Source organism: Betta splendens, chromosome 4, assembly GCF_900634795.4.
Source record: "Betta splendens chromosome 4, fBetSpl5.4, whole genome shotgun sequence".
NCBI classification, from domain to species: domain Eukaryota; kingdom Metazoa; phylum Chordata; class Actinopteri; order Anabantiformes; family Osphronemidae; genus Betta; species Betta splendens.
Genome location: NC_040884.2, coordinates 22,161,264 through 22,174,663, shown reverse-complemented (window position 1 = coordinate 22,174,663; position 13,400 = coordinate 22,161,264). Strand labels below are relative to the sequence as shown.

The 13,400-nt window shown below is 49.1% G+C and overlaps 1 protein-coding gene across 3 annotated transcripts in view; it reads right to left on the bottom strand.

Moving 5' to 3' along the window:
- LOC114852981 (cadherin-6-like) overlaps positions 1 to 13,400 on the bottom strand; it is a 40,907-nt gene that overhangs the window by 15,708 nt on the left and 11,799 nt on the right. For 2 of the 3 annotated variants that reach the window (XM_055508491.1, XM_029145742.3), the window contains exon 2: positions 8,050 to 8,416. In XM_055508491.1, the coding sequence (XP_055364466.1) occupies positions 8,050 to 8,286 (237 nt within the window). In that variant the 5' untranslated portion in view covers positions 8,287 to 8,416. Of the gene's footprint in view, positions 1 to 2,742; positions 2,784 to 8,049; positions 8,417 to 13,400 lie in introns of those variants that run through there. The other variant, XM_029145743.3, reaches the window with a different exon arrangement.

Sequence of the window (13,400 nt, the reverse complement as noted above, 5' to 3'; positions counted from 1 at the left end):
CTTTGTACCAAAGATGTCAACAAAAATCTAATTTCAAAGCACAATCACACTTTTTCACTTAAGTCTCTCTGATACACAGCTCATATCAGCGATCTGACCAATCTGGGCCTTGGCAAAGAAACACTGACAGCTATGATAAGTGCGTTTGGTGTTATTTAACAGATTCAGATCATCTTTAGTAAACTGTCAGCGGCGATACACATTTGTGGCTTCACCTCATCTCTGTGAAACTCGCATGCTGCCAAGAAGAAAAGCCACAGCAGCCGGAGCAGTGGAAACAAAGCTCCTACTGCTATTGTCACGCGCAGGTTGTCATCGCGTCCGCTCTTGCTGCGGGGCCACGGTGGCATTTTCACAGAGCTGTAAAACAGAACGCCGGTGGGTCGCAGTCTGTGAAGTACCAGCGTGAGTGCGTGCGCGGCTGCCAATCCCTGATGGATCAGCAACATGACCGACACGCCAGAGGACCACCAGAGTCCACTTGTCCACAGAGCTCCTCATTAGTATTTGTGTCCCTTCCTATCTCCTGTTTAATTTTTTTCCTGCATGAACAGCAGCTTAGCATGCTCTGACATTTTAATTCCACCACCAAATCCGCGCCCCGCGCCCCCCCCACCAACATATTTATCTCAGAGAACTCATCAAAAGCTTGTCCAGCCATTTCCCCTCCCACTGCTTCCCTGCTTCGCCTACTCCTCTTCCCCCCTTTAATAACCGAGGACATGGTAATAATTGCAAGGGGAGGTAAAGGGCAACAGGAGGGCGCATGTTTGCAGACATGGGCTCACACGTGAAGAGCAAAGCGCAGCCAGCGCCACGCGGCGCTGGGACATCTGTGATGGACGCCTTGTTGACCGACCAAGCGGTGGGGGCGTTTGAGTCGGACGGACCGGAGCCGCTTCCGTTCGTGCCTACGAGCAGTCAGGCTCTGAGGGAGGGAGGTGGAGGCGCCCTTTCTCATCATATATTAAAAAAAGCTTTTCGTCCCAGGTGCCGGGAAGCTTTACTAATTCATGTCGTTTTATCGGGGCAGTGCTGGCGCGTGTGGGATGAACAGCTTTGTGGATTAGCATCTTTAACACTGTTTTGTTCGCCTGGTTAAACAACAACAAAAAAACCCAGGGTTTTATTCATTTCCCCAAATTGTTGAGCCAGTAGTGTGAATTGCTAAATTCTAGCATTCTTGGATTAGGATCGAAAGGAGCAATGTTTCTTTTACCCACTTGAATTTTGGTCAAAACAACTCTTTTTTTTCCTTCCTCTTTGCTTATTCTGTCTAACCAAGCCAGGAGAATATCCTGCAGAATTTTATTTGTTTTCTGTTGGGCTTTACAGTACGCGCTCCCAAACAGAGACTCAGTTGGCTGAAAACAATCCACTTCAACATTATTATCTTTCTCCTGCTGTTATAGCTGCAATGTCCTTTTCTCTGATTGTCTATCAAGCTGCCTATCTCTGCCGGCACGACATTTCAGTTAATAACTATCGAGCCCTCTGCCTTCGACTGAGACGTGCCATAGACAGTGTGACATATGCTGCGTCGACCGTCATTTCTATGGAAACAGAAGGATCCTGTGGTTCTGAAGAGGTTCCCCCTCACTCGCCTGAAGGATATTACAAGCCGGCTGAAAGTATCGAACCCCAGCGCCCGCCGCAGTGACCCCCATCCCTCCCAGTTGCCCACCTTGCTGGTGAGGAGAATTTACTGCTGCCCTTCTACTCAAATTAAGAGAGGAGGGAAAAAAACCTTCACTTGGAAATCAATGTGGCAGCTCAACGTGCATTCACAATGGCCCTTGGATCAATTTATATTGAAAATACAATTAAACTGTCACAGGGGGAGAAAAGAAAGCCACATGTGCATTCAGTGTGGTCACCAAGATGCCCTGGCGCATCAATAGCTAGCCTTTTCTCCTCTGCCCTCCTACGGTACCAAATCGTAAAAAAGGCAGAGAGCATGACGCTATATCCATTAACACCAAGACATTTGGTCCTTCCAAGAAAGAGGACACTTAAAAATCCACAATGACCATCTATAATAGGCCTTATTTTCCTAAAGAAATAGAGCGACATTAAGGAAAATATCCTTTTTTTTGTTGCAAGAAGTTAAACTAGAAAATCTATCTACAACACTGAACACCAAGAGTGTGAAAATGGAAAACGCGGATACCTATCCAACTATTAAAGATCCAACAACGTGGGTCCACTTATAAAAAATATAACCACAATATGTATGTATGCTGTTGGTTTAGCCCTAAAGCCTTTTAGTTGTATAAATCAAATTAGCTTCATTCGTCTGCTGGTAGCGGGAAGCAAGGCTTGCTAGCACTAGCACATAAGAACGTAGCCTACAGTAGCTTAAATGGCTTCAGCTGGGAAAGAGCTCAACATGCAGTTGAATAACTTTGAGTCAACAAAGCTGGAGTGGGTTGTAATATAGTTTAGGTTTTACTTACTAAGCTAATGTAAGCTCAAGCTAAGGAAGGCAAGCTAATGGTAGCTAATGCTAGTTATTTCAAGCTCAAGCTAGCTAATGCAACCTCATGCTAACTAACTACCTCATACTTCAACAGATACTTTTGTTTAATGTAATATTATGGCTTGTTTTATGTAATATTAATATTTTTAATCTAAAGCGGCTTTCACAGAATAAAAATACAACACACCTGATTTAAGTATTAGTTTATTTTGGGACACGGCACACGATGATTTGAGTTTAAATGAAGATGTAGCATGATTTACCATTGAGCTGGTGCAGGGTCATTGATCATCTGAGGAAAAGATTGGATGAGGGTTTACAAAGCTTAAATACTTTTATCCAGGCCTGGACTGTACCAAGAGTCTTCTGCTCTAGGGGGAGACAGGTTTGTAGTGCAGGTCTGGCGTAATTACTTTAAATTACCTTTAAACATGCTTCTGAAGTAGATTACTGTATATTGCCTGTAGGAAATATAAAATGTTTGCAATTTAATCTTGTATTTTCTTTGTTGTTTGTTCACAGTTTAGTTTGTTTTTAATTACACTTTACACTTTTTAATTACACCTAATGTTTCTGCACTCTCAGCCTCTGATTGGCTGAACACACCTGATCCAGGTAATCAGCAGTGGGAGGGGCAGGTCTACGCCTGCTGGCTCAGCCTCACGCTCTGTAGGATAACAGCTGCATTTATGAGAATAAAGAAAACTAACATCTAACAGAAATAGATTTCAGAGAATACTTGAAACAACATGATTTGCATTGAAAGCAGGTTGAAAGAGCATGTTTTGATTTGTTAAGGATTCAGTTGCAGACAAACATGACTTGAAAGGATTTAGTTTTTCTGTGAACTAAAACTATTATACTGTCAATCTTGTGCTATATGTATCACATCCACTCAATTAGCCTTCTCTGTTAAGTGATGCTATAATGTTTTCAATAGTTGGCATTTTCCTCAGTAGAAGGTATTTATTTCTATTCCTACTTCATCTCCCAGTCTGAAGTGGGCTGAGAAGTGAAGTGGTACTCATCAGACATCTGTGTGTAAGAACTTATAAGCGAGCTGTCTTTGTGAAATTAATCAGCTTCAAGTGCAGCAAATGTTAGTGCAGACGGGATCTGGTCGCCATTTGTTCTTCACTTGAGTTAGGCCAAAAAGTTGGCACTGGAAATGAACTGCTAGGGCAATTAGCCAGTTAGCCTTTAAGGCCTTGTGTCCTGGCCTGCCGAGAACTGTCTGCCTTCTCTGTAGCCAGATGGTAGCCTCAGACTGTGCACAAAAATAGCCTGTCAAATGTGTGATGATGTGTAAACTGGAGAGATGCGGCCAGAGCTGCACAGACATGAAGGTGCAAATTAACATCCACCACGAACATCAAGTCAACATACATGTCCGAGTGGTCTACATGGAACATCCTGTGTTTTGTGCCTCTGTGCATAATTGCCACCATCCTGTCTTTTAATTCTCTACAGTTTGTATTTACTTTGCCACAGGGCCGAGGATACAAATGAGGACATTGGGGTCGTGTCCTCAGTGCTGTGCAGGGAACTCAGGGTTTTAACAACCTGAGATGCTGCTTATAGTTGCACACAAATTGCACTTTGCCTTTTAAAGCCTGATTTGGTATTTCTCTGAGACTCAATATCTTTAACAGCTGGAAGCATTAAGTTATTTTCTCCTTTATCGACGTGTAAAACACAGCTGGTGTAAAAAAAAAAAACAATTTCAACATGTTTTCAAAAAGATATTTCACAAAAATCAATGTTTTCTTTGCAAAAGATATTTCATCAATCAAAATATCTCTGGACTGGAAAGAGACTGAGTTGCTTGCGGAGGTTTTTGTTATTTCCATGAAGGTTTTATGACTAAATTTAGAATAAGATTAACAGATATGTTAACTTCAAAATATGTGGAAATTAAAAAGGCTGTAAAACACTTTTCAGACTATTCAGTCAAAAAGCATAGATGAGAAGAACTACAAGATAATAATATGAACCTGAAATTTTTTGTTTCCTTTTGATGAGACATTTGTTCAGGGCCGATCTGGCTGCAGGGGGAACCTGGGGCAGCGACCTGGCTCCAGCCCCGCTTTGCTGTCATATTAATTTCCAACTTATCTGAAAGCAAGCTGGCCAAGAATTACTGGGATGCAGAGAAAAAGTCTGTTTGATTATAGAAAATGAATAAATCTCACCATGACATTAGCAGCAGGTGTCTGAAACCGTGGGCAGGTGACAGCGGGACAAAAAGAATGAGCAAGGTGCCATGTTAGTGCATCTCCCTCAGACATCGCTTCGCCCCTCGCCAGACAGGCGTTCGCAGGGATCCGTCGCCGCGCGACTTCGTCGCACCCGTTCCTCCGCCGCTCGCGCCGCGAAGGGGAAGAGCGTCGCCGAAGACGCCCCCCCACCCGGCGCACGGGGCGGGAACTTATCGCCTAATCAACAAACGCTGCCAACGCGTGCTCCAGGTCGCCGCTGGGGACCGCGGAGGTTGCCATGGCGCGGGCACAGCCAAGCCTGTGCCATATTGCAAACTCGTTGCCTCTTTGCCAAGGTGAGCAGCTGGCGGCGGGGGTGGGGGGGTGCATGAACACAGACCCAAAATCACCCCACTCCCCACAAACAAACACACAAATCCCTGCACCTTTCCACTCCGCTGCCATAAGACGCTCAAATCTCCCCCCCAGGTTGCCTCCGCCGTTGAGTCACAGCACTGGGACGCTTCATATGTCTGTGTTCATCTGCCTCTTCCTCCCCTCGTGCTGAATTCCAGCCCATCACTGGAGGCTAGTGTTTGCAGGTGTGTTTGTTCGCATGCATAGAACATTGCTCACTTGCTAGGGACTATTGAGGAGTCTGCCCACCAGGCCAAGAACCACTGGGGCCTATCAAGCGCTGTAAATACTTTATGAGATATGATAGTGCAGCACAAACACTCTTCAACCACAGGCCATTAACCATTTTCGCTGGATATGTGCCCTTTGGTAAAGTAAGAAATAATGAAATAAACAAACATTCTCTTTCCCCCAGTGACAGCCGGGGCCCTCGGAGGCCCGTTCTGCAGCTCGCCTGCTAATGAGAGCGAGTGTGTGATTCTCCTCCTGCAGGAAAAATCACAAAAATCCATTGGCCGATACAGGAAGATTAGCAGGATTAGCAGCCAACCAGCTCCCCAGGAAGACGCCGCCTCCCTCCCTCATCCCCATCGCGCTCCTTAATTCCTTCCCGTTTCCAGCTGCTTTTGTTACACTTGTTCAGGAAAGACTGCGATTTCATTTGTTAGGACTTCACAACTCAATAAAGTCGTCATGAAAAGAGAAAAAGAAGCAGGCGGGAGAGATTGAGTTTACCAAATAACTGTAGATGGGATTTTTGTAATTCGAGTGCGTTTCATCATTCTGTCTTTTACTGTGTGTCAAGAGCTGCTCCCTTGTTTATAATAACCTGCCATTGTGTTATTTCCAATTCATTCTTTTCACCACAAACAAAAGTGGTTTTGTTCCACGCCGAGTTCTCCGGTTCGTCATGATGTCACTCGCGATGACAAACCCCTTTCTTTCAAGGCTCGCATGCAGTCATTTCCATTTTTCCCTCATGGCTCACGTCATTGTATGAACAAAATAAAATATGGCCTCCACCTGCAGATACAGATGCAGATGGTCCCTCTCTACGATGAACCATGTGTTCGGCTCAAAAGCCGTTAATTCCCTTTAGGGCCTCATTCATCACTTGTACTTTATCTAGCAATTAACAAACAGTAATTGCAATCAGATAAGTTGCCTGTACTGCGATGCAGTGTGACAACGGGCTGGTGAGCAGGCAGTGGTGGAAAGCGCCCAGCTGCATGTTCTCGGCGGAAACAACAAGCCCGCGTGGCCTCTGGCTCTCTCCATGTACAGCTCACTAACATAATCCATTCTCCGTTGGCTGTGAGTCGAGTGGCGCATCAATCACGGCTCTCTAAAGACAACGTGGTGGGATCGCGCTTCGCTCCTTACTTTTCATCTTCATTCACTCTGTTTCCTCCTTCAACTTTTTTTTTGTTCCTCCACGTTCTCGCTCGCCTCCGACCATGGCGGCGGTTGTAATCCTGTTAGGCCGGGGCTGAAAGTCAACGCTCACTCGGGGAGGTTGTATGTTGCAGAATCTCATTTGGTTGGACGACTCTATCCTCCGTGGACACGCGATAGGAATGCAAAGCACCGGCCCCCATTCAGCTCCTCGCACAAAACCGCCTTTCTTCCCCCGCAGCCGTCCTGACCTTGCCACGATGCCTCACAATCTCCTCAATTACAGTAGGTTGGGAGAGGAGACAGATAGCTTGACTTCCGCTCGGCTGCATGTAAAGCAAGAATTATTTGGCCCATCTTATTGTGCATCTCCCAATGTTATCTGGGTCGACACTGTGTTGGACAAATAATACCTTAGGAGAAGTCATATTTTACTGTAGGACAAGACGGACGCTTCGGCAAAGCTTGATGTGAGTGGAGCGGACGTTGTGCAGGCAGAAAGCTACACACATTGGACAGCCAGCAGCAAACAAAGCCCGAGGACGACGGACGGACGGAGGTTCGATACACGAGAATGAGCCGATCAGAGGATGGTGTCGTGTCTGCTATGAGACCACGGCTTGATTCTTGTATCGCCACAGACAGAATGACACACGAGTGCGCGAGACGTCATTTGTTCTGAAGCATCTCATTAAGAGCTCGTCTCCTCCTTCCAGTGTAGACACGAGTGTTGCCTTGCGAGGAGAAAAGGTGCCACCAGTGTTTTGATGATATTAAAGAAACTAAACTTTCCCAAAATTGTTGCACCACAAATTCCGATGTTGTTCGTCTGACTGTAATATGCAAATGAGGCGATATCTGGTGAATGTGCGTTCATTTGGTTTGATGGATGGGATGGATTTTTAAAAACAAGCAGCAGAACTCAGTCTTCATAAATATGTATCGACAGGGCAGAACATAATCAGACATTTTTAAATGAACGACAACAAAAATAGCAACCCAAATGTCGGCGTGTAAAAAGTTCAACTTGTGTTGAAATGGGAAAGAACGAAATCCCGGCAGAATAAACAAACAATAGCAACGGAGGAAAAATCCACTGGATAAGGAGAGCGACTGAACGTGTGATGCACACTTAGACTCTTGCTTCCTGAAGTCATCAGTTCTGATCCACTAAACGGAGGAGCCAGAGCTCCATGCTCATCTGGGCTCACAGTCGCTTCACCAGAACACGGAACCGCTCTGAACCAAAGCTTCCTACACAGTGTGAGTGAGTCAGTGCAACAAAGCATCACCGCCCCGGTTAAATGCTAGATTGTGGATATTAAGTTTTATTTTCATCAGTCAAGTTCAAAATGTCAGGACAGCAGGGGCAGGAAGCAAAGGTTGACAGTCTTAGAGAAGGTATATGAGCATAAACCTCAAGGTACGTGTCTCAGAAGACCTGCTGACATTAGGTACGAGGCCTCTAAGCCTCTGTCTGGATATGAGCTGGGCTAAATGATCATTTGATTTCATTGCGTGGTGTCATCAGAGGTGCTTTCGCGCCGAGGTAATAACTACCTTTCCGACGTACTGCATGTCCGAGCCCGTGTACTCCTCCAGCAGGAAGAACTGGTTCCACATCCAGCCCCGTTTGGAGCGCCTGAGCGGCACCCCGTTGGCGTCCTCCCCCGTCAGCCCCGCAGCCCCCCTGCGCCCCCCCGTAGTCCTCCGCAGGGCCCTGAGCCCGGAGCCCGGGCAGCTGAGGTGGGCCGCGGCCCACAGCACCATCAGCACGCACGCTCTCCTTCTATCCATGGCGGCGGCGCCACGGCCTGGTCGTCCCCCGGTCGCTCTGGGTCCAGCGGTCAGAGAATGGAATCGGTCCTCATGCTGTCATGTGCAGAAGCAGAAGAGGTTCCTCAGTCACGCGGGCAGCGGCCGGCACCTGGAACAACAGAGGGAAACAGGCGTCAAATACGAAGCGATGTGTTACTGCACAAGCGCTGGCGCTGATGCGTCATCGGCGGCAGAGACAAATTCAGGCCCAGCGTAAGATGTTAAACACACAGTTAAACACGCCTGTGGGGCCATTCAGGCCCAGAGAGGTTGTGATTACCCAAATGAAACCGTTGACGTGAGAAAGAAAGTTCAATTCCTCAAACTAGAAAAGTTTCCACTTCACTCAGCAAACACAATCCCGAGTCGAGACGACGCTGCACTTCAACAAGCAGATGCGCCGCAGATGAAGCACGTCGCTGCCGGCAGCCTTCAGATTCCAGGTGATTATTTGTGTTTGCCGTCGGCTCCAGGTTTTCAGCTTTGGGCTCCTTCTACCCGTGTTTTTCATTCCCCGGCTCCTTCACACACTTTGACCCCAAACTGACTGTCCAGAAAGAGCCCAAGGATGACTCAGCGATTTTCTTTCATTTGCCGACTCACTTATCAAAGAAATATGTCAATGCGAACCTTTTGCTGGAATTCAGCTGCTAAGGTGTTAAGACCTGCAGCTTTTCTCTGTTTACTGAAGGGAACCAGGAAAAGCAAGAAACGTAACCTGTGTCTCAAACAAAAGCATAGTTGAAGCCTAAAGTTTTTAGCAGTCAACTGCAGGTAAGTGATGAAAGTGGATCCCGACATCCCTTTGTGCGACTGGCTTCACATCCGCACAAGCTCAGATACTCATTCGTGCCCACACACATACTGTATTTTGAACGTTATCCATCTGATTGACGGGCGGCTGAGAGCTGCAGAACCTGATAAATATCAGATTAGACTTTTTTGTACAGCATGTGTCGAGCTACTTTATCTGCATTAAGCTCCGAATCAACATCTAATAGAGTGTAAGGCTGGATGTGCAGCGTCTGCTTCTATCTCTCTAAATAATCTGCTTCGGCACACTTTTGTTATCGGGCGGCCGAATGCCAGCGGAGACCCTGGGCAATGTCAGCCCCCAGTTTATTACCTTAAGATCAGTGCAAAGATACAGAACAAATTGACTGTTTGCGAAGCGCAGAGACGGGCCTGGATGTGGGCAGCAGAAAATCTGGGCTCCCCGAGCCTCCGTCGGTTCTCCCACCTTCTCCCGTCTCCCTGCAACCTGCCGTCGCTCGGAGCGAGACCAAGGCAGAATGTGCGGGGATGTAAGAGAAGGGAAGGCAGGGCGGATAAGGAGGAGGGTGGGTGGGAAGAACCACGGCCATGCATTGTGCTTTTGTTCTCATTATTCCTTGCAGGCTGGGCGATATCCAGGCCGCCGGCGCTGCTGGGCCGGGCTTCGGTGGGAGGGTTATCAGCGGGTCGCTGGGGAGCGTCGACAACATTCTCCTGTATCGCACGCGCTCAGAAGAGTGGACGAAGGCCAGGGAGTGGAGGGGGGGGTGGGGGGGGGGTCTCGCTGCTGAGGAATGAGGCGGGGACGGTTCTGGACATGAATTAAGTAGCCCGACCCGCCTGCGGAGGACGTCGGACCCGCTGGGGGGAAACGGAGCGAGGGAAGAGGAGCGGGAGGAGAGGTGGGGCCCGCGGCGCACCTCCTTTTTTTGTCTCGGATTCGGTGCTAAGTTTAGTATCTTTAGAACCCCAGAACCACCGCTGAGCTCCGTATGAACACGTGTCTCACCACATCGGCTGCGACGGCTTTGTAGTAACTTTCACGCGGGGGTTTTGATGTCAGCTGGGCGTCTTTGTCGGCTCCATAAACAAAATACAGTAGCTGCATATTTCACTCCAGCGCCAGCCTGTCAAGCTGTTTGCGGCAGAGAAGATCTGGTTCAAAACATAATGGAGAGTTTGATACAGCGACTCGGCTCCGTTTGTTCCAGGGGTTCATAAAGACAGTTTGACGGCGTTGTTTACTTTCACTCCTGCGGGCCCATTTCAAAGTGCACCGAGGGCGAAGACGCCCGTCGACTGTCAGCCGCGGCGCTTTTTAATCTGCGGCGCTGAGATGCACCTCATTGTGCCGCAGTTAGAGTCCTCGCGGGCCCGAACAAAGCCAGGGTTCTGAAAGTACTGGAGGAGCAGAGGGTTCCAACGGAACATATGAGCCACATGACTGATATCAGCTGCCTCTGTGACGCAGGCCCGACTCACTCATCAACTGGGACCAGCTTCGGAACCAGCCCCTCCTTCAGTGTCCGCCGGCTGATCCCAGGTCTGCGTTACGGGCTCTACACGTGACCCGGCTGCTTGTGGTTCTGGGTATCAGGCGTATTTACTGTGACAGCGGTGAGAGGCGGCGGCGTCAGCAGACGAGCCGTCCATTACGCTACCTGTCTTCCAGAGGCAGCCCTGCTTTCCCCTGATGAGGCAGGTCCCCTCTCTTTTCCCCCGCGCGCTGCACTTTCTGGCCCGCCCTCACCCGGCACCCTCTAACTCACCCCTGCCCTCCCCCGCGCCCATCCCCCCCCGCCTCTGCCGACTCTGCTTGCGTCGGCCCGAGCTGATGCGCATTAACGCGGGGCTTTTCGCTGAAAGCCTGCATCTGCATGTGTCCTCTGCCTGGCTCAGCACCGGGGGGGAGGTGGAGGGGAGGTTGGGGGGGGGAGGTTGGGGTCAGCGGCGCGTGTGCTGATGGAAGCAGGTGAAAGTGAGCCGGACCTCGCTCTGACCGCTGCTCTGCCCTTTCTCTTCAGCTCCATGCGACCGGTGGACGTCCCCCGTTTTCTCTCTCTTCCCGTCTCTTGTCTTTTCCCATTTAATTTCCCCTCCGCCAGCTCTCAACACACTCAACTTTATGAATTTACTTAATTGACGCTGGCGAGGAGCATGTGGGACTTGAGCTATTGATTTGCTGTAGGCTTCAGCATGCTTGGAAATACCAGGCGGTCTCTGGGGTGGACTCATGAAGCCTTCTACCTCCAGTCCCCCCCAGCGCCGGAACGCCAGCATTTCCAATAGATTTCTTCATAATGTCACTGTGGAAAGCTAATGCTTCCACTGTATGGAGGGCTCCGCTGTCCCCAGGGAGCGCTTGCCCCTTGACCAAATTTGTCACACCCTGGAAGCCATATTGTACAGCACCCTGCCCCGATAATTCTCTTGACAAGGCGGCACAAGCAGGAAAAAGGCAGCTAAAGCTTTATTTTGCCACGTCAAAAAATGCCACGGCGGGTTAAGAGCGCTATAGAGCCACATGTAGCCCCGCGGCCACGGCAGAGCGGCCGCCTCTTTACGGCGCCGTGTGGGGAGCATCCGCGGGTTACAGCGCTGTCAACATCGTCTGACGCTCGGACCCGATGCTTCAAACACGCGGAACCGGCGCCGACGACGGTGAGAAGCCCCGAACGACGGGCGCCTCGAACGCAAGCACCGCCTGCGATTTTTGAGGAGCCACAGGTTTCACGTTTCCCCGTTCGCTTTCTCCGGGAGCTCCGTCGTCATAATGAAGGTGTGTAATAGAACATGACACCATAATTATATTCTCCCAGTTAAGAGGCAGTGTTTACAACCAGCACAAGGCTGCCTTTATTTTCTCCCTCCCTCCGTCTCACCCTCTCTCCCGTCTGGCCCGACCGTGCCTCGTGTCATGTGCCATTTAATTGCATTAGGATAAAAAAAAAAGCTTGATGAAGAAATGAAAAAAGTAAATTGCTTTAAATTGCCTGTCACAGATTGTGTGGCGTTGCCGTACAGCAATAAGGCTTGTGTGTGGAGTCGGGTGCTGGGTAAGCGAGATTAATGCGCCTGCTGCTGAGTTTTGAGTGCCCTGTGATTGTACACTCAAAGAACTGCCTGGGAAAACATTCAGAACCAGAACAATTAGCTATTGGATTTATCTGTTGGTTCCATCGACACAAAGAGACACAAATGCATTCATCAATGCATATCTGGTCTGGTTAGCTAATAGCTAATAGACTCGGGTGTGACCCCTACTCTTCTTCTTCCCTCCTCCATGTTCCTCAACTTGTTCTACCTTTCTCACCTTCTCTTCCTGCTTTTTTTATTTTTTTATTTTCCTAACGAGGGATATGAGCGACACGGCAAAGCACCCTATCGTGCCCGTTGATCCGAAGACATCCACAGCAACCCAGAAAGAGCCCCGGGGGTGCAATTAAAAGTGAGAGAGGAGAATGTCAGGCAGGGGGTCGAGCAAGGGAGGAGACAGGGGATGGGGGAGGGAGGAGGGGGAGGGTTTGGCGTCGGTGCCACAGGTAGCGTGGTCGTGTTGCAATCCGCAGAGGAGGCCCTTAAAGGCGACTGTGTGTGGAGGTGTCAGCTGCTGGTCGCAGCAGCATCTCCTGCTCTCTGTGGCCTCCTTCCTGCCTCTTCCTCCTCCTCCTCCTCATTTCAGCCTGAGTTTGTTAAGAGGTCTCAGACTCAGAGCAGGTGTCATTCACAATCCATGTTACGCCGCTCGCTGGAGGAATTCAGCAGGAGTGAATTCCGAGTGTGAAATGGGAAAGTGTGCGCCCGACCCAAATCCGGGGCTCGTCATTTGTCTTATGGCCCATGTGGGTTAGTGGTTCACAACCTACTTCCCAACAGCAAATGACTGCATCTGGATGAACCTGTGTCTCAAAACAAAACACAACCTGCGTGTACGCTGCACCTCTGGAAGCAGATGTGACCGCACGGAAAGAGAAATCCTGCCGAACCCCGTCAATACGTATCGATCTGGAGCTGAGTTGAGAAACCGTCTAGACAGGAATAGGTGCGGCCCGGTCCGCTGCAGATTAGGACCCGGGAACGGATCACTAAGAGGAGATTTTTAGACAGATGGGGGATAGAACCGCAAAACAAAGCGCGGCTGCGGATTGACGAGGACAAAAATCATCATCATCATAAAACGCCGGTGAATAAACAGCAGAAAATCCCCAGTCAAATTGGAATGCAAAGCCGAGCCGGGTGTGAGCACCGTAGAGCAGAACCAGAGTCGGCATTAGGATTCAACCTACGGCGCCGGGACGGCGGCAAGATTTAGCTAACGG